The sequence below is a fragment of the Nanorana parkeri genome, unplaced genomic scaffold, assembly GCF_000935625.1.
Source record: "Nanorana parkeri isolate BGI_ZX_2015 unplaced genomic scaffold, ASM93562v1 scaffold275, whole genome shotgun sequence".
NCBI classification, from domain to species: Eukaryota; Metazoa; Chordata; class Amphibia; order Anura; family Dicroglossidae; genus Nanorana; species Nanorana parkeri.
The window spans coordinates 1,477,722-1,497,060 of NW_017306543.1; the positions used below are offsets into that span (position 1 = coordinate 1,477,722).

Consider the following 19,339-nt stretch of genomic DNA (forward strand, 5'->3'; position numbering starts at 1 on the left):
GTTAATCAACAGAGGTATACAGTGCAGATATGTTCTATAGCAATTGTAGCAACTGATCTGTTTTATTTACTGGATCTCTAACCATCTCTAATCAGCTACCGAAATATAACATTCACTTGCATTTTGATTTTTTTTAAATTATACCAGAAATACATTATCAGTCAAGAGAATCTATAGAAACTTTAAACTGAGTTTTACCTGTACAGCTACCTTCCTTTTCTTCAAAGCCAGCACTACAAGTACATTTTCCAATAGGGACCAGCCACTCCCCCTCTGCACTGCAATGCATCCTGGGTGGATTATCCAAGTCTACTTCAGAGTTATTCACGCAAGTCCCCCTAACTTCCACCAATGTTGAAAAGGCTGCCTCTGCCACTGTGTCCGGAAATACTGCCAGGTTCTGCACTGTGGAGAGGCACTTTTTATAATAGACACGCACAGATACTATGGCAACACAGGCCCCAACATCCTGAAATCCCAGGTGAAAACCTTTTTTGTTAAGGTGTCCAATCTCTCTTACTTCTGTATTCAGTTTCATTTTACGTTCTCCAAGATCCCCTTGGGTGAAGCTTTCATCAGCTGCAATGGTGTCAATTTTTACATACTTGCTCTCTTTGATGTTTTTCCCCATATCAAATTCAGATTCAATGTAGTAAAGGTTAAAGGTCTCCTTGCATGTTCCCACCACTCCAGGAATACTGTTGCAGTCTCTCAGAGTGAACTTGATCTCAATAAAGATCCTTTGCCCATTCCGCCGCAGAATCCAGCCTGTTTGTAACCAGTTGTTCTGATTTGGCTCCATGACATTGCACACTTGATACGTGCGAATTGGCTTGTAGTTCTCATCAACACCACTAATTTCTTCCCACTAAGAAAAAAAATAGGAATAAGCATTTGCAAGAATTGGAACATCTGAGGATGTAATAGTTTATAAAAGATAGACGACACAGGCAAGGAAAAACAAATGCCTGCGACATACCTGTAAGACTGAGGCCTGTTTTAGTATTAGGTGTTAGTAAGAATCCAAATTTACCCTCTTAACTTGTTGTAATGTTGCAAGACTCAACAGTTGCGGACATTCAAATGCTTATTTTCACATGTGTTTAACCTACTAGAACCTACATAAAACCTTTATTTATTAATATTAAAATAATTTTGTATATTTTTTAGACATTATCATCTCTTATGTCCATATTATTTAATGGCAGCTCTGCTTGCAGTTTCTTAGGCCTCCTTATCCATTCTAATTTCTATCCCCTTTTTCTTTCTCTGCCTTTTTATCCCTTTCTCTGGAGCTGTCTTTTTTCTTCCTCACTCTCAAATTATCTTCCTCTTTGTTCTTCTTTGTAAAGTCTTTCTGAATCGTATCTTCTTCTTTTATTGTGGCCATCTCGCTTGTAGCTTACTTTGAATTATTCATTATAAACTACAATACAATTACATATTGCAATAGCCACAATTACTGATATAAAGTGCTATGTGCCCCTTTCCTATACTCCTGACATATTTGACCACCCAGTTAGCTTCATAAGGGAAAAAAGTGCAGTATATCAATGACATGTACTCTGTGCAGTATTTCATAAAATACAGTGGAGAATAAATATGAAGATAATTAGAAAAATGGACATGGGTGGGCATTTTTTAGATTAGATATACCCATGAAGGACAGGAATATATATATATATTGCAGTAATAGTACAACATTATCCCCCAAGGTTATGTGTGTACTATTATTCACTTGTTTTCTTTTCCTTTCAGAGCATAAATGGTAGCTCAATGCCATGCTCCCATGGTAGATGACCTTTCTCTTACTTGAGCTCAGGGCCGGCTAATTGAAGATGCTTAGTGCCATTTTATTCAGTCTTGACAGATTGTTTATTGTATGACAGTTTTTGAATTATGTTAGCAGCACTGAACCTTCAATAGGACAGTCTTATACACCTACTGCAGCTTTACACACCGTGTAGCTTTGATGGGAGAGAATACAAATACTAGTAAACAAATTAAAGAACTCATTTTAAGTAAGGTTACACTATTACAATAGTTCATGAACAGAGAATCAGAAGACAAATTCCCACTATCAACTAGTTTTCTTTTTTGAAACCAATAGTATAGCGATAGTTTTTTTCTGCAAAGATCATGTTTAAACAGCGGGAAAGCAAATTACATAAGCTAAAAGTGCTTTCTACTTTTCCAATTCATTTATGCAGTTCTACAAGTTAAATAATAAGAAAGAATATACCTTATGTATAGAATATACTTTATGTATGATGCATGAGGTTACCTCATAAGACCCCCACCATTTTATAATGTTTTTCTTGCATCTCAATGAGTAAGTAACTTGAACTCAGGGAAGCATATATATTACAGTCTTTCATTCACTACTTTGGTAAAAGATCTCTTACAGACCTAAAATAAAAAATTGGGAAGTGGCTCTGATGGCTTTGGAATTTGCAACCTGTATCTACCATAATTTCAGAAATTGGTTAAGGGAGTCAGTAGGCTATTTTAGACTACTATATGAGTGTCTCCTTGTTGTATAAAGCACCCTATATCTCTCAACATCTTCATCTATTTAAAAATATGCACCTAATAATTAGACATAAAAATAAAATTTCGTTCCAAATGCAAATTCTGAAAAAAAAATTGTGAATTTGGACGCATGTGAATGTCCGAATTCCACGGAGGCTGAATGCAAAGGAATCTGAATGTTCTTTTAATTACATTTTGGATCATTCAAATTTCGTTTAAAATAAAACTAAATCGGACACGTGTTTTCTGGCCAAACAGAAAACCCCGTCCGAAACTTAAACGAAATTCGGAAAGATAATAAACGAAACACGAAACCCAAAATAAAGAAAAATCTGAAACTGAACAAATTTTCGCCGGCTTACATGTCTACTAATAATATGTTGATTATAGTGATTTTGATTAAAACAACACAGCATAAGCTGGAATTTCTCTTTTATTTATGTAAACATGCCTTTACAATGGGCAATCTGTTACATATTCAGGGCAATACATGTGATCCTTATTTTTCCAGGGGGACTGTTACATAATTTTACTTTTGACTAGAAAAGTTAGATAAAGGTTTACAACAAGAAGAGAAAAAAGTGAGAAAACAAATTTTTATGCAGCCAAACAAAAGACAACACAATACAAAAAACGTGAAGTAGCAGGTTTGGCAATTACTGGATGTCATGGTGCAAATAATTTTTGGGCCAGTGTAAGCCTCTTAAAGTTCAGACACATTTCTTTAGTAGAGTAAAAAAAATAAAAAAAAATAAAAATAGCAAGCTGCCCATTTCTGTATTAGTGTATTTGTGTGCATTTTTTTCAAATATCACCTGCATGCTTTTTATTTTATCAAGTTAATATATACTAAAACCAGCTATATTTAATAAACCAGGGAAATGTCTGTGAAGGTTCTCATTTACTCAGGTCATGATATACCTAGTAGTGATTAGTCACGTCTTCAACATTACAGAACATATCCAGTTGAATTACACTAATTGCTACTAGGTAAACCAATGCTAACTATTCAGCATTACATACACCAAATGTTCTAATAATTTACGAAATTTAGGCTGCAAAGCTATAAACTAGCCCATGGACAACTGAGTGTTAAATCCTTAGTGGTTTTCTCCGATGTTTTGTAAGAATTGATGAAGCCATGACGCCTTTTATGATCAACATTTAAGCAGTGAAATCACATATTTCTGATTGTGTTCTGCCCCAGGTTTCAAAGCTAAATTACAACTGTTCTTTGTTGGTAATTCCTGTCAGCTCTCTGTAATTTGCTTAGGTAGAATAGGAAACCAAAAATAACCACCTGGCATTACAGACTATTTTGTGGGCCTACATTTTCTCTGAAGAAATACTGCATTGTATTCATGCTGATCCCATCCCTATGCAGCTTCCCATAATATGTTCTCTCTGGAAATACCACCTTCTGAACTTTATGTATACCCTAGAGGCATCTCAAAGTATTTGTCATAACCTTCTGTCTGCTAAGACTATAAAAAGAAGCTTATCTTGAGAAGAAGAGATTCAAGAGCAGCTCAGGTTCATCCAGGTTAATGGTGACAAGTACAAGCAGAGTCACATACATTTACTCAGCTGAATGCAGCTAGTATTTTAACCCTACACATTATGAGATTATTTTTTATTGTGAGGGTATTTTTAATGGGAGCCATGAAGATTCACCCTTTTTTATATCACACACTTGTAAACAAATATTTGTTCATATTTATTGATAAAGGTCAAAATAATGATTTTATAATGACAAAGTATCCCAATCAAGAAATGCATTAAATTCTGAAAGAAGATTCAGGCTGTAAGCATTGTTGCAATACAAATCCATGTGCCATGGATGCCAGGGTATTATTCCACAGTGCTCCTTCTAGTGATGAGTTTATGTTTCTTTAGTGCAGCTGTAGGCATCAACAAAATGCTACTTATTTTTCCAACACTAAAATATGCCCCTGTGCTAAGCCTCTCCCTAATATGTTTGGTCATTCCTGCTTCTATTCCTCATATCTAAACACCTGTAATGCAGGTTGCATCCTTGTATTGCTTCCTCAGTGGATCAAAGGAAGTGGTGAAAATCTTGTCCCATGTTGCCCCTGGGGGGACGCTGCATAAGACAGAATTCTTACCTTTCCTGTTGGTGGAAATGGACCTTCTAATAGTGCTGTTCAAATAAAATCTTACCAATCTAAACAGATTGATTGAATGGTTGGGTCAAAGAATGATGCCTCTTGGTGTATTAATAAATATGTTTTATATTGTGTTTTATATTAGTTTTATTCATTATTATATTACTGAATATTATAAATAAAATCTTGCCATTACTAAAAAATAAACAATTGGCTGAATGTAATTATTCATGTAACACTAGGTATGCAATATCTAAATATGTATTTAAGTCTATCCTCGGGTACAAAATGAAAGCTCAGTTCACCTAAGAGTTCTCATTAACACTATAGGGTATTGACTGATGATTATTATTTGTCTATTACCACTTTAGGTTCTGTAAACCACCCCTCAACATTTCAGCCCATCAAATGCAACACTTACTCCATTAGATGGATGTGAAGTCCAGCCCAACTCGGCCTGTGATTCTTTGGAATCCAGCAGGATAACTGAAATTAAAAGAAAAAGTAGAAATTATTTAATACTTTAAAGCAGTATTATCTGCCATGCTCTCATTCAATGCATATACAGCTTTTCTACTGACTGCATAAAAGGACTGCTGTTTGTATTGTCCTTGATCCAGCATTTTAATGGGAGTGAAAAATATAACAACGATATGATGATCTAATCTCTGCTTATCATTATTAGAAAATAATTATGGATGTTTTTTTAAATGGGTGGGATTTTTGAACTTGCATCAGCTTGTTCCCAATCACATTGTATACAAGGGCAGCCTCATTGCCTTATTCATTATAAAAAATCTTTGATTGCTAAGACAATAATATTGATTGACTCCATGTAGACAACAATTTCAATTCTTTCTAATTAAAAATAACAATGTATTTCAATAACTATCACGCTTTAAATTCAATTTATACCAGTGACACACTACTTTGGTTTACTAGGTTGTACTGTAGTTAAGTTATAAGTATTTGTTACCACCATGGTTGTGTGTTGAATTAAATTGTATTCTTTTAGTGCTTTCTTCTACCTTTAAATTGTTGTTCTTTCCAGGTATAACTTTACATTATTTTATGACTCACTGTTAATCAATTCCAACAAAAACACATCTTTCATGAATGTTAAATTTAACCTTGTTACAATTTTTAATTATGAAAATCTAATAAAAAAGTGAAAAATAAAAGTTTAAGTACAATTCTATAAGAAACATCACATGCCTTTACAATTATATAGTGTAAGATGGTGTCTATTCGATATTCTCTCTTCAGACTTAAAGTGTATCTAAACCCCTCCAAAATTAACATATTGCAGCTTACCAATCCTTAAATGTGGTGGTTGCCTCCTTTTTTTTAAGGCTTTATTCTCTTTAATTTCACCTGGTGATCTGGCTATTAATACACCACACACACACACACACACACACACACACACACACACACACATACACAAAGTCATAGAGTGTTTCCACTTTCTTGAGGAGCAATGAAGCCACCCTTGGATGGAAGCATTGTCAACATGTGATGCCCTTGTGTCAACAGGGGCTGAAAATGGTATTGTTACCGGAGAAGGCTTATCAAACGTTTCCTTTGTCTCTCTTGTCCCCCACCGGGGATCAAAGTGCATATAGCACTTTGTCCTGTTTTTCTAAGTGGTCTGGCTGCTAAGCTAGCACGGTCAACAAAACACCCCTCCCATTACCACTGTCTTACCATGCTGCTTCCAGAGAGACAAATATTTAATGAATTTTGGATTGACAGTAATTAGGCATGCAGGAGGAGAGGGCATGTCAGCCAGAGTACCAGGACACAGGCGCGCTCATGGCAGAGGCAGTGGAAGAATGTAGAGCTCTGTCTGTGTACTGTGGTGAACTCATCTCTTTAACCTGTCAGTCACACATCAGAATATCGGTGCTCCTTCACCCCCTGTCACTTGTACAAAGGATACTATTGCGAACTCTCAGATTCTGTAAATATAGTGCTGTCAAATTTAAGAATTCACACATATGCTGTGTTCATACTTATATCTGTGGGGATCAAAGAGCTGCAGTTGCTGGAACCTATTCTGCTGTGGAAAATACAGTATTTTAGCATTCTGATGTGGGCAGAGCTGTGGTTTCTAACAGGACTAATTGAACTTATTTCCCTAGGCGCCACAAGTTTGAATGGTTTCTCACATTTGAAAGCACTATGTTCACAGAGTCAGAGAGTTTGTAATAGTATCCTTTGTATAAGTTACTGGGGGTAAATGAGTGCTAACATACTGGTGTGTGACTGCTCCTGACAAGGTTTATTGCTGTTGATCTCTTTTGGCTTGTGTGTCTCTGTTAACTTTGCAGCACTGGACCTGAAATGCATGGTCACCTCAGAAGGGGTGGGAGTAAATGAGTTCTGCTTGAGTTAACAGGAATGCCCACATGCTGCTAGCAGGGGAGGAGCTAACAGGCAGCAAAAGGAGAGAAAGAGAATGGATTTACTATTCACTGCTCATCACTGCAGCCCTGTATTTTTATCCCTACATCAGCTGCAATCAGTGTGCTTCACTTCCCTTCAGTACAGCTGAACAGCCTTAGCACGTTCGGTTAAACCTAAAGGAAGAATCCGTTTACCTCAGCCGATGCAACATCTGGATCAGTAGATTCAAACATTCAGCAGTTCATTCTCTGCTGTTCACCCTTATTTTCATAGGGGCCGAACAGCCGAAAGTGAATAGGGGAATGCTATGAAATGGCATGTAAACATGCCATTTGATCTGCTAAAATTGGTAAGCTCAGCTGTCAAATCTGTAATTTAGCGATGGGAGTTTGTTGGGAGCGGACAGGTGCACAGGCATCTGGACTTTCTTATTTCGCCAAGTTGGCAGACATCGTTCATCGTACTTGACGCTGGATTATATTGCTGGATGACGTGATTGATGTCGGATTACATAGTTGGACCATTTTTTGGGTTTTTATTTTTTACAACTGACTTTGTATTTTTTGTTCAGCTAAAGGATTTTTTTTTAAGATGTGTGGTTATTTACTTTTTCCTTTACTCCCAGGTGAAAAGGGGTACCCAGGTGAAGATGAGCCATGCTGTACGCAGACCCTACAACCACGGGGCTACGGTTGTGGGGAAGAGGCCTGGTATGGTGGGACGGGGGCACTCGATCTTCTCCCCCCCTTTCCTGCCCTGCCAGGCCAGTGCTCGGTTTAAGGGTCTGGTTTGGAATTTTAGGGGGACCCCACATTTTTTTCAGTCTTTTGAGCGTTGGGGTCCCCCTTAAAATACCTACTAGACCTAAAGGGTCTGGTATGAATTGGGAGGAGACCCCTCATTGAGGGGAACCCCACATTTCTTGTTGTTTTTTTAACGTCAGGGGTCCCTCCTAAAATTCCAACCAGACCTAAAGAGTCTGGTATGAATTTGCAGGATACTCCTTGTTGTTTTTGTTAAATTCAAACCGCTCTCCCCATTCCAGCTGTGCCAAGCTGAAGCATATGCATTTCGCTTAGCTGTGTGCTTCGGCTACCTTCGGGTGCTATAGGGCTATTGTGAATAGCGCGTACCACAGCCCTTCGGGTCGGTTCCTGCAGCCGAAGCGAGCCGTAGATTAGCTGAACGTTTGGATAAATCCTTTGGCTCTAGTGAATAACCCCCTAAGCATCGCACAGAGGTCAGGACTAAGAAGTGCCTTCCAAGCAAAAATTCAACCCTCTTGCCAATACAATCACTCCCACCCCTTAGGTAAAATTGCCCCCAGCACAAATTTGTTAGTTTTGTCTCTGTTTCTTTTTTGCTTAAAAAAAGGAAAAATACGAAAAACTAAAAACACTACGTCGAAAAATAGGATTCCTGAATCCACATATAAATAAAGTGACAACAGCCACTTGTAAATGAAAGATTAGGGATTCCTACTACAGGAAATTGCAAGTTCCTGATGCAGGAATCCCTAAATGCAACTAAATTATAGGTGTGAAGGAAGGCCAAATCTCCACAATGTTTGCATTAGGGTGAAAGCTGGAGCAAATTGTTTGGAAGCCATTGTAAGCAATATGTCATTACTATAGTCCAAAATCATACTAATGGATCCTATATTAAAACATCCCCCTCCCTAGTTACATTCTTGGGGGAAGTATATGTGAAAATAAAAATTTAAAAGGTAAATTCCTTTGCAGATAGTTGTATTATGGTGTGTGCAGTGCTGTGAATAGAATGTATGTTATCTAACAGAGAAATTATTAGCCATAAAATATTCTAAACACTGCCTTCAAGATTGCAAGCTATTTTGCACCTCAGTGCTTGCAAATGACACCTCATTGAACATACTATTCAGAATTCATACTATTCCTACAGCAAATATAATACAAAAAAATGAAAAAAAATAAATAAAGAATATACAACATCTCCTTTTATTGCGCTAATGAGATATGGATTGTTTGCTTAGCTGCCGTCTTGCTATGCCTCATCTTGACAGAAGAACCATGTAAGTTCTAAGTAAGCAATAAAGCAGGAGGGATGCTCCCTGTGTGCACAGGATGGTTTCAGTCAATGTATCTGTAGGAGAAAAAGCTTTTCAAAGGATACACAATTTCATCCATTATTAAGATCAGGCTCAGTGTCTGCTGGAAAAAGACTAATAAGCAGCGAGTACGTTATTACATAAAATCCATAAGTCTGACCCGGGGTCTGCCTCAACTTTAAGAGCTTGGCTCCTAGCCCAGATAAACAGGATATATTTTCTTCCTTTTAAACATGCTATATGCTTTACAAAGACATATCATGTCTGGGTTAGTACCAGTTTTAAAGTGAGGTATGTGTTTTGTGGCTCAATTATTTTGGGTGCAGGAGTCTTGGTGCTACATTTTTGATACATGACACTGATGCTCTTACTGCATGTGATACATCAGTGCACATATACAGTATATGACACATGAACAGTTAATTTATCACAATCTAAAAAAGACTATTTATTTTTACTGAACCTTAACGCATCCTTTAATCAAATAAAACTTCAATCAAACTTTAACCTCAGTCTCATGTCTAAACCCATACATTACACTTAATGTACCCCCTTCAATATGACCTTGGAATGTAACCTTTACTGAAGAAAACCCCTAACTCAAAACTCCAACCTTTACCCTAAATTTAAGGATAAAACTCAAGGTCAGCCATTATACTATCACAAGTAATAATTGCAATGGGTATTATGCTTTTGCGACAATCACTGTGAGGAAAATTTTAGGCACCTAAACAAAAGAAAGATAATAAATATGAAAAATGAAAACTCGATTGGTAACATACAATGGGGTTGATTTACTAACCTTATAAACACACCACACATGTGTATACACCTCTGCAGTGTGTTCCCTCCCAGCATGATCTATGGGTGGAATCTAAACACCTTTGTAATGTGTACACACCCAGCAGGTGTGTTGTGCAAAGCCCTGAATGAATTCCAAGGTGATGTTGGGTAAATTAGCTCTATGTTGTGTTGCTTGCGTTGATGAATGCAAGGAATGTAAATGCATGAGCTAACCATTTTTGTCTAAACTGTCAAGCAGCATTATATATGCATCATGTGCATGATTTTTCCATATATGGCATTAGTGGAAATATGCTTTTAGAGACTTTTTGGTTGATAAATACGTTTTGCTGTGTGAAAATCACACACACCTGGTGTGTGTGTGTGTGTTTAGGTTAGTAAATCACCCCCAATGTGTCAAAAATGATGCTGAAAAACCTACAATGAACTGTTTACATCAAAGAAGGTAGAGGCTTCAGGGGTTTATGAGCAATTTTCTCTCCACTTGGAAGGGCAGGTTAATTGATGTGCCTGTTCTTCCCGTGGACCTCTTACCAGTTCACCTGCCACAAAGAACCGTATGAATAAAAAAGCAACTGACTCCCAGTTTTAAAAGTACTGCATTATTAATAAATAAAACAACCACCTTGTTAGTGTAAAAATTAATTCTAAAAGGTTCATCTGTTTTTTTATCCCAAAACAATTTATGTATAAGCTTGGTCTTTACATTGCAAGTTCCAGAGTTTCAAAGAATCTCTCAAAAATTCCCTGAAATAACTAGAGCATGGTTCCAATAATCTAGTCCCCGTGCTGTTACTCCTAATTACCTAATTGATTTTATAGGATGCATAGTGGTTGCAATGTAAATGACAACCACTATGTTTTATTAGTCAGCAGAAAACACAGCCTGAAAATATTGCAGTCCCATGCACATATAAACTATAAATTATAAACATAAATAAGGAATCTATTTATTTTATTGCAGCCAGCATTGTTAAGTACAACTAATGGCTCCTGTATGATAGTCTAAACAAGTACAGATTTAATTAATAAGTGATGAACAAGCCTCAAAAAAAAGCAAAAAATTAACTGAGCCAAATCCCCCCGCATTTGTATCACACATGCTCCAAGACACTGTGGCTCACAGTGGGAGGGTTCCTATAGCAGAGGAAGTACTGTCAATCAGAGAGCAGTGGACAGGGCTAGGTGTGGCCACAGCTGACAAAGCGACAAGCTACAGACTTGTGAATCAGCAGTAGTATGCTGATAGTTATCTCCCCTACATTTTTCAACCTACTGTAGTAAGTACGAATGCAAATTCGGTCAAAATTTTGTGAATTCAGACATTTAGATGCATTCCAATGTCCGAATTCCAATGAGGCCTTATGGAATCCGAATGTTCTTTTAATGAAATTTCTGATCATCTGAATTTCGTTCAAAATTAAACTAAATCGGACATGTGACTGTTTTCTGGCCAATCAGAAAACCCTGTCTTAAATTAAAAAAACTAAATTCTGAAAGTTCCAAATCTGAATAATTAAACTCAAAACCCGAAACAATTTTAAAATAAAACATAAGACAATTTTTTGCTGGCTTATATGTCTAGCGGTACGTCTTCATGACAGTGGCAAATCTGCTCAGAATTTAGGAACAGTGCAGCATCTTTGCCACACCATCATCAGAAGCTGTATTTGGTGGACTTCACTGGCAGCCTTAACAGGTATTTGTGGGGCATCGCAGGGGGACTAGATGAAAGTTCATATGCACTTATAATTAAGTGCTATAGAACATTTTTTAATGGAAGGCCATAGTTCTACATTAAAGTGTATTCCATTTTTAACCAAATTGGGATAACAAGCACTTTATATTTGTTACATATTCCCATTCATATTGCGTAACTTAAAAAAGTATTAGAAAATGTTTGCTTCCTTATTAAGTGCATTTTACTTGCTTAACTCCTTCATGACCAAGCTGTTTTTGTTTTTGTTCATTAATGACTGACACACTTTTAATATATATAATTTGGAATTTTTTTATACTTTATTTTTTACACTATTTTTACACTGTTATTTTATTCATGTTTTAATTTATTTTTAATTATATCAAGCAGTGATTGTGAATGAATCTCACTATGCCTGCTTGATCATTTAAGTAAATACATTTTTGGTTATGAATAGGCTGCTCCAAACTTAGGAACAGCCAATAATAACCTTAGTGACACTGATCCTTAAATGCTGATCCTGCAGCATTTCAGGATCAGATGTCACTAAAGGCTTCTAGGAATGATCAGAAGGCTGATCCAATGTTTCAACATAGAAACATGCACTTAATGTTTCTATGCAGAAACATGGTAGTAAAAAGCCGGAACAGATCATGATTTCCCGATCTGTACCAGCTATCAAACAGTGAAAGCAAGTGCAGTAAATACTGCACTGCTATCACTGTCAGACACCGGATTCCTAAAAGGGACTGGGTGTCTAAAAAAGCTTAATCCTTTTATTAATGGATGCCTCAATACTGAGGAATCCGTTAATGAATGGTAACCACTGATTCTGAGCGGTTGCCCGCATTACAGAAACCCAAATAACTGATCACGTACAAAGGGTTAAAAACATGTTAATGTAAGAAAGCTCTGTATGTCCCTCTACTTTCACTTTCAAACCGCTCAGAGTAGATTGGAGTCTGCAAAAAACTTTTAACGAAGAAACATCTAAAACATAACAAATATATGTTGATAAATATTTTTTGGGGGTCTAATGTGTGAATGAGAACACAGAACAAGCATTTCGTTTGTTTTGACTGCAATGGAAATACACTTTAAGCAATGCTTTAGAAGGAAAGTTCAGGACCTTGGAGAGAGCGATTGTACAAGAAATGCTTTTGCATTTTTACCCTTAGCTTACAAATCATAAGCAGTCTGCTGAGGAACATTTTAGCAGTTTTATCCAATTAGAATGAATGAACCAAATGATTTGGTAATGGTTAGCTAATTTCACCTACTCAAAATGCAAATTTACAAAAATTAAGAGTTTTGATGTTAATAACTCAGAATACTTGATTTACTAAAGGAGTCATTTTTATATTGATTCAGTTCACCTTCAACATTCATTCTCGTTTAGATTTGGCTTTAAGTCTACTTACACTAAGCAGGTACTTGAAACTCTTACAAACTCCTTTATTAAATTACTCAAATCTCAAATGGCTTGTCATGCACTTTATTAGTCTAAATACGGCAAACAACAACTTCAAAATGTAAGCACTGCCTTTTTATGAAACAGTTGATTATTAACACATTCAGAAAGACTATATTTTTGGTAAGGTTGGGCTTGATTATGTATTTTACTACTATTGTTTTAATATCTGTTGGATTAGCTGTTTAATATTCCTGTCAGGAGGATAATGTTTCCAAATATCAATATCCTCTTTTAGTCAGTCAATTAAAATTCTATGATGTAATTGGATACATTTAAAGAACAACTCCAGATAAAACTTGTATTAGCCCTTGCAGAGGGGCTGCCCCCACTGCAAGAGTTTGCTGCTCATTTTTTTCTATGTGCTAAAACAAAAGTTATACTCACCGAAACTGCGGAGCCACCTCCCTTCTCCAGTCTCTGAAGCCTGTCTCATTCTATGCTGCAGCATTGGAATATTCCTCAGCTTCCTCACATCTACACACAGAGGGGAATTTATCAAAACTGGAGCAGACACAATCTGGAACAGCTTCTCTCTTTTCAAATCTTAACTAAACAAACTGAAGAGAGAACCTGATTGGTTGCTATAGATTTTCTGTCTGCTCCAGTTTTGATAAATTCCCTCCACAGTGTTTAAAACAAGCTGTCTCTGCAGTTTATGTGAGTATAACTTTATTTGACACTTTTGTTTTTAGTTAAAGTGACATTAAAGTCACAAATCCCCCCCCCCATGCTGCTTTAAGGACTTACCTTAAATGATGCCTCTTGATATGATCATCTTCTTCCTTCCACAGGTATTCAGCAATCCATCCAGCACTGGTGCCGGTCTCTGACCCAGCACATACTCCTGTCTCATGATTTCTGTCCGACATACACGCTCATGGTTGCATGCATTCAGCTCCACTGTGTCTCTCCACTTCTTCTCACCGAACATCTCTACTGCGCATGTGCCCGCCCCATCTCGAACGGTCGTGCAGGATGAAGCTTCAGATCTTCAGACGGGAGCGTGTGGCGGAGACACAGGTAAGTTTTTACCTTTTCGGTAACTTTTTTATTTTTTTAAATGTTTTTGCATAGATCTACTGCTTGCTAGCAGTAGATCTATGCAAAAAAACAAGAGTTTAATTCTACTTTAACCCTTGCAATGTGGGAATAGTCTCCATGCAAAGTTTAGTAAACATTTTAGTCATAGTTCTTCTTTAAAGTGCATGTTAAGCCAAGCACTTTTTTTTAGTTCTGGATAAGGTAAAGAAGGATTAGAACTCCTTAGTATTAGATTTCCGTGATCTAGGGCTGCATTAGAGAGAGAGTGTTACCCTAACCTCTGTCCTGCTGATGATTGTGGGACAAAAGGTAGGAAGAATCTGCAACAGGGGCCCACAAATATAAATATGAGAGAGGTTTTAACATTCTGCTAAATAAAATAATTTTTTATTCTGTGCTGCTATTGGAGAGTTCTCCTTACTTCCTGTCTGGTAAAATGTTATTAGCAGGACAGGATGTAAAGGTAAATCTTTGTATCAATACGTCATGGGCTATGTAGTTTTGAAAAACAAAATTACATCATATTAAGCAGCAAGTAAAGAGATGCAAAGCACACTGGAAATCCTGGAAGTTGCTGAAAATGATGGATCAGACAGAAGGCAGAACTCACTACATAAAAGGGATTTTTTGTTAAAAATTAAGTTTTGATTGCATTATCAAAAACAACACTAGTATGTATACTGATTAACAATATAGCATATGGCTGCTGTGACTTTAGAACTAAGATAATTATGAGTATATTAATATTTTGTATGCTTATTTACAGCCAGTAGAGCAGGTAGATCTCTTGGCTCCTTTCATGTGTCTAAACTTATATAGTTAGCTGAAATAGCCTGTTTATAGAGCTCAAAAGCTTAAGATGAAATGTATACACATACATACATGCATGAGTCAGAGGAGTTACTTCTCCCTCTATCCGCCTGTCTATAAGAATGGCTTTGTATGGAGTTTTAATCATAGACAGCCTTAAGGAAAGCTACTTCTTCTGGGCTCTATTTTTAGAAAACCCATTTATGCTCATAGACATAAAACATTACTAAAACTGTACCCAAAATATAAAAGCCTACCTTTAAATATATATTTATCATAAACAGTTTACCCCTTAAATTATTTCATCATTCGGTTTGTTTAATTGGATACATCAAAGCCTAGTCAAACTAATAAACCAAACAAAGCTATTCTTTTAACCCAATGTATTTATTTTTCACCTAAGACCACAGTATAAGGTGTTTAAGTGCTTTAAGATAAAAACAACATATGGTGCTCATGAGATTTCTGTATGTAAATGTATATGGATTCGAAGTATAGTTGAAAACTATATGTATATATAATGATTAATATTTTCTACTGTGCTCTGCCCTTATCTAGGAGGTTTATTATAAATAACTTTGACTGATGCTTTCATTTGAGTTCTGTTGTGCAGGTTGAGGTGTGAAATCTCCTTGGAAAGCAGATGGTAACAAATATATTAAATTAAAGACTTACAAAACAAATCACATTTTGTTCCAAAAATAACTCTTAACGTTTCTCTCTTTTCAATCAGCATTTAGGTTGAAGCATAAATAATTTTTTTCCATACTTGACAATATATATGGCAGAGCAGTAATTTGCCTACATTCTCTTTAGCCATGTGTGTTTTGGTAAAAACATGATACTGTCATTTAAAAGGGTTCAGGACAGGGGTGGACAAACTAATTTGATATTCAGGAACAGTGGCGACTCTAGGAACAATATATAGGGGGGCACATAAAATACCACAGTCAAAACTGGTGGGGCACTAATAATTTTCACCACTAAATCATACCACTGAAAAAACGAAATAAGTATATATAAATAAGATTACAACGCGGAGAGTAATGCGGTATGCAATGATACACAAACATATACATACATATATATTACAATAAAAAGTTATGTGTATGTAGATAGATGGGTTAGACTCAGGGCCAGAAGTGCATGGTTGGATGTCTCCCTCCTGTGCGGCTATCTACGATAGAGTGCTGGGAGTGATGTATTTTCCTCCCAACACCATGGAGAAGACGAAGAGGGAGATTGTGGGCGGCGTCGGATTACATGTTGCAACCGCCGGGAGCTGATTTAATAGCACATGGCATTGGCGCCCGATGGTTGCAACATGTCCAACGCCGCCCACAATCCTAAATACCGCAACCACCAGGTTCCGATGCCATCAGCTCTTAACGGTTGCAGTATACAGGATTCGAATCCCGGAGTGGCAGCCTAATTTAGCGGGCAGGTACGGATCCAGAGTCTAATGTCGGGAGGGGCACTACCAGAAAATAAAGGTGTTGCTTTATTGTAATTGTAATAATACATTACATTGCAGTTGTTTGTCCTTTTTTTCCACACATCCTGACATTTTGTGTGCAGCAATGGAATCTCTGCCAACATGTGGCACATCACTGTCATTAAAATGGGTTTGTCATCCACATTGCACATTACTATGTTTTGTTGTGGAAAGAGCTTTGTGATACACATGATCCAGGCACAGTGTGAAGAATGGAGTGCCCCAGACTTAAACGGTTATATTAACTTTCACTTTTTTGCATATATCTACTGCTAGGAGGCAGTAGATATATGCAAAACGATTAAAAAAAAAAACTTTTGCAAAGGGTTAATACTTACCTGTGTCTCCACTCCGCGCTCCCGTCCGTCATCTGAAAATTTCTCAGGCGGCTGCAAAAGATCTTAGGCCGGGCGCATGCGCAGTTCAGATGTTCGGCCAGGAGACGAGGAGAGACACAAGGTAAGTATATGGAGTAGCGTGCACCCGCACAGACTCCGTGGGACAGCAGAGGAGAGGAGGACAGAGGAGTCAGTGCTGGAGGGACAGCTGACAACTACAGGAAAGAAGATCGGATTAAAAGGCATAATTTATAGCAAGTGCCTACACTAACATTGGGGGAGGGGGAGAAATTATCCTTTAATATCACTTTAAGGCAGGGGGCCCGGGAACCTGCAATGTCACCGGTTACCAGGGCTCCCTTCCTCCTGTCTGGGCCCACCAAGTGACACAATGCTAGGGCCCAGTCGCAGCTGCAACTATGTGACCCTGGTAGTTTTGCCACTGTATAGAGGACTATAAATCTCAACAATACATTATACAGCAATGCAGAATACCACCAGCTATAAAGCACAAATTAGGCAGTCGCAAGGCCCCAGCATGGGCTGAAGCAGCCACCTAATTTTCCTGACTACAGTGCACCCAATGGCAGACCTAAGGGACAAAGAGCCCGACTTCCTGATTGACCCTCCAAAGCTAATTATGAGTAAAAAATAAGGCCTGTTTCACACCTGCATGTCCTGTGAACATGCATTTTCATTTGCCGCGCTGCTCCATTGATTTTAATGGTCATATCTGCATGGCATCTAGAAGATATGTTCTCCACACACCATTCTGCTTCAGAATATCCTATTTATTTGTATTTATTTAACATGACATGTTCATGCTAAAGGACTACACATTTGCATTCACGTGTCATGCTAAAGGAATACAAATAAATAGGACATTCCAAAGCAGAATGGTGTGTGGAGAACATATCTTCTAGATCGTACATTGTAGTGCCATCCACCAGTTGCTCCAGCACCCGCTGGATTTTGGGGTACATCGGTACGGTGTGCGAAGGGGATTTTACAAAGATATCTGCGTGGCAAACACAGCAAAATGGCTCTTCCACTATTTTGTGCGATGCTCGGGATGCATTTTTCTGCTGCTTTTGCATGCATGGAAACGCAGCAGAAAACCTCGCGACTTGCTGGCCGCATTTAGGGTGCATTTAGAAATCAAAGTTTCAGCAAGTGCCTCTTGGCACGTTTCCACAGACACATGCCAATCACGCTAGGGCTATTATTTTCAAAATCGATTAGTTAGCCGATTATTACGTTGGATTAATCAGATTTTTTTTAAAGGCTCCAGTGATGGACTACTAGTTTGTACTGAGATTGTAGTCAATCACAGGAGCAAGCTTGGAGCGGTGGAAGTAAAAAAAAGTGTGGTGTGCAATATAGTACATTAAACAGAGGCGCAATACATATGCGCTGTATATAATGTATTATTGCTGGGATTTGTAGTCCTCTATAGATGTGTAATTCTGCATTGCTGTATAATGATTATACGGCACAATGCAGAATACCAATGACCAGTTATAGAGGAACAACAAATCCCAGCAATAATATATTATACAGGCTGTTTAACCACTTGCCGTCCGCCCGTTGTAAGAAAACGGATGGACGGCACTGCAGCATTGGCGGGATCCCTGCATCCGCTGCCCCATCTGCGGCCTGGGACCGGCTCGGAGGGCGTCAGGAGGAGGAGGACGGGAGATCAGCTCCATGCTGATCTCCGTCCTAGCTGTGAATGCAGAAGTGATGTGTATTACATCACTTCCGCATTCACCTGTCAGTCACCTGGCTGCTATAGCCAGAGAAAAGAAGCTGATGAAGCAGATCTCTGCTTCATCAGCTTCGTTTGGCGTCCACAGGTGACATTAGGGGTCCTAGAGACCCCTAATGTCTCCATAAAGAGGACCTGTCAGTGTGCCTTTGCTATTATATAGGGGGATTGTTATCCCCCTATATAATAGCAGTAACAATAAGCGCAAAAAAAATATATAAATAAAAAAAAATAAAAAAATAAGTCACATATAAAAAAAGTAAAAAAACAAAAAACAAAATGTTTAACTCCCCCACCCCCACGTTTACGCACCAATAAAAGTAAATACGCGTCCTGTGCCCCAGCTCGCAAAAATGACAATTGCGCTACACACGTTACATATCACCACGAACGTTGCAGTGAGAGCAATCATTTTAGGGCCATCAATCACTGATAACACTAAACTGATGAGCGGTAACAACTTTTAAAGCGTCGCCTATGGCCAATTTTGGGTATGGTAGTTTTTTGAGGTTTCGCCCGCGCACGCGATTTTAAGGCTTGACATGTTTGGTGTCTTTTTACCTGACGTGACCCCGTCTTTTATATTTTACCAAAAAATTGGGTAATAATAAATGTTTTATCATTTAATATAGGGGAAACTGTTTTTTTTTTAATTTCGGTAATTTTTCCTTAATATAGTAAAAAAATAAAACCCCCAGTGGTGAATAAATACCACCAAAAGAAAGCTCTATCTGTCCCCAAAAAAGGGTATAAAATT

The 19,339-nt window shown here is 37.7% G+C and overlaps 1 protein-coding gene across 1 annotated transcript in view; it reads right to left on the reverse strand.

The window, feature by feature from the left end:
* Positions 1 to 19,339, reverse strand: part of EPHA10 (EPH receptor A10) — a 500,244-nt gene that overhangs the window by 432,351 nt on the left and 48,554 nt on the right. Inside the window, exons 2-3 of the mRNA XM_018557240.1 lie at positions 5,080 to 5,144; positions 199 to 868 (exon numbers count right to left, since the gene is read on the reverse strand). Of these exons, the coding sequence (XP_018412742.1) occupies positions 199 to 868; positions 5,080 to 5,144 (735 nt within the window). The remainder of the gene's footprint in view (positions 1 to 198; positions 869 to 5,079; positions 5,145 to 19,339) is intronic.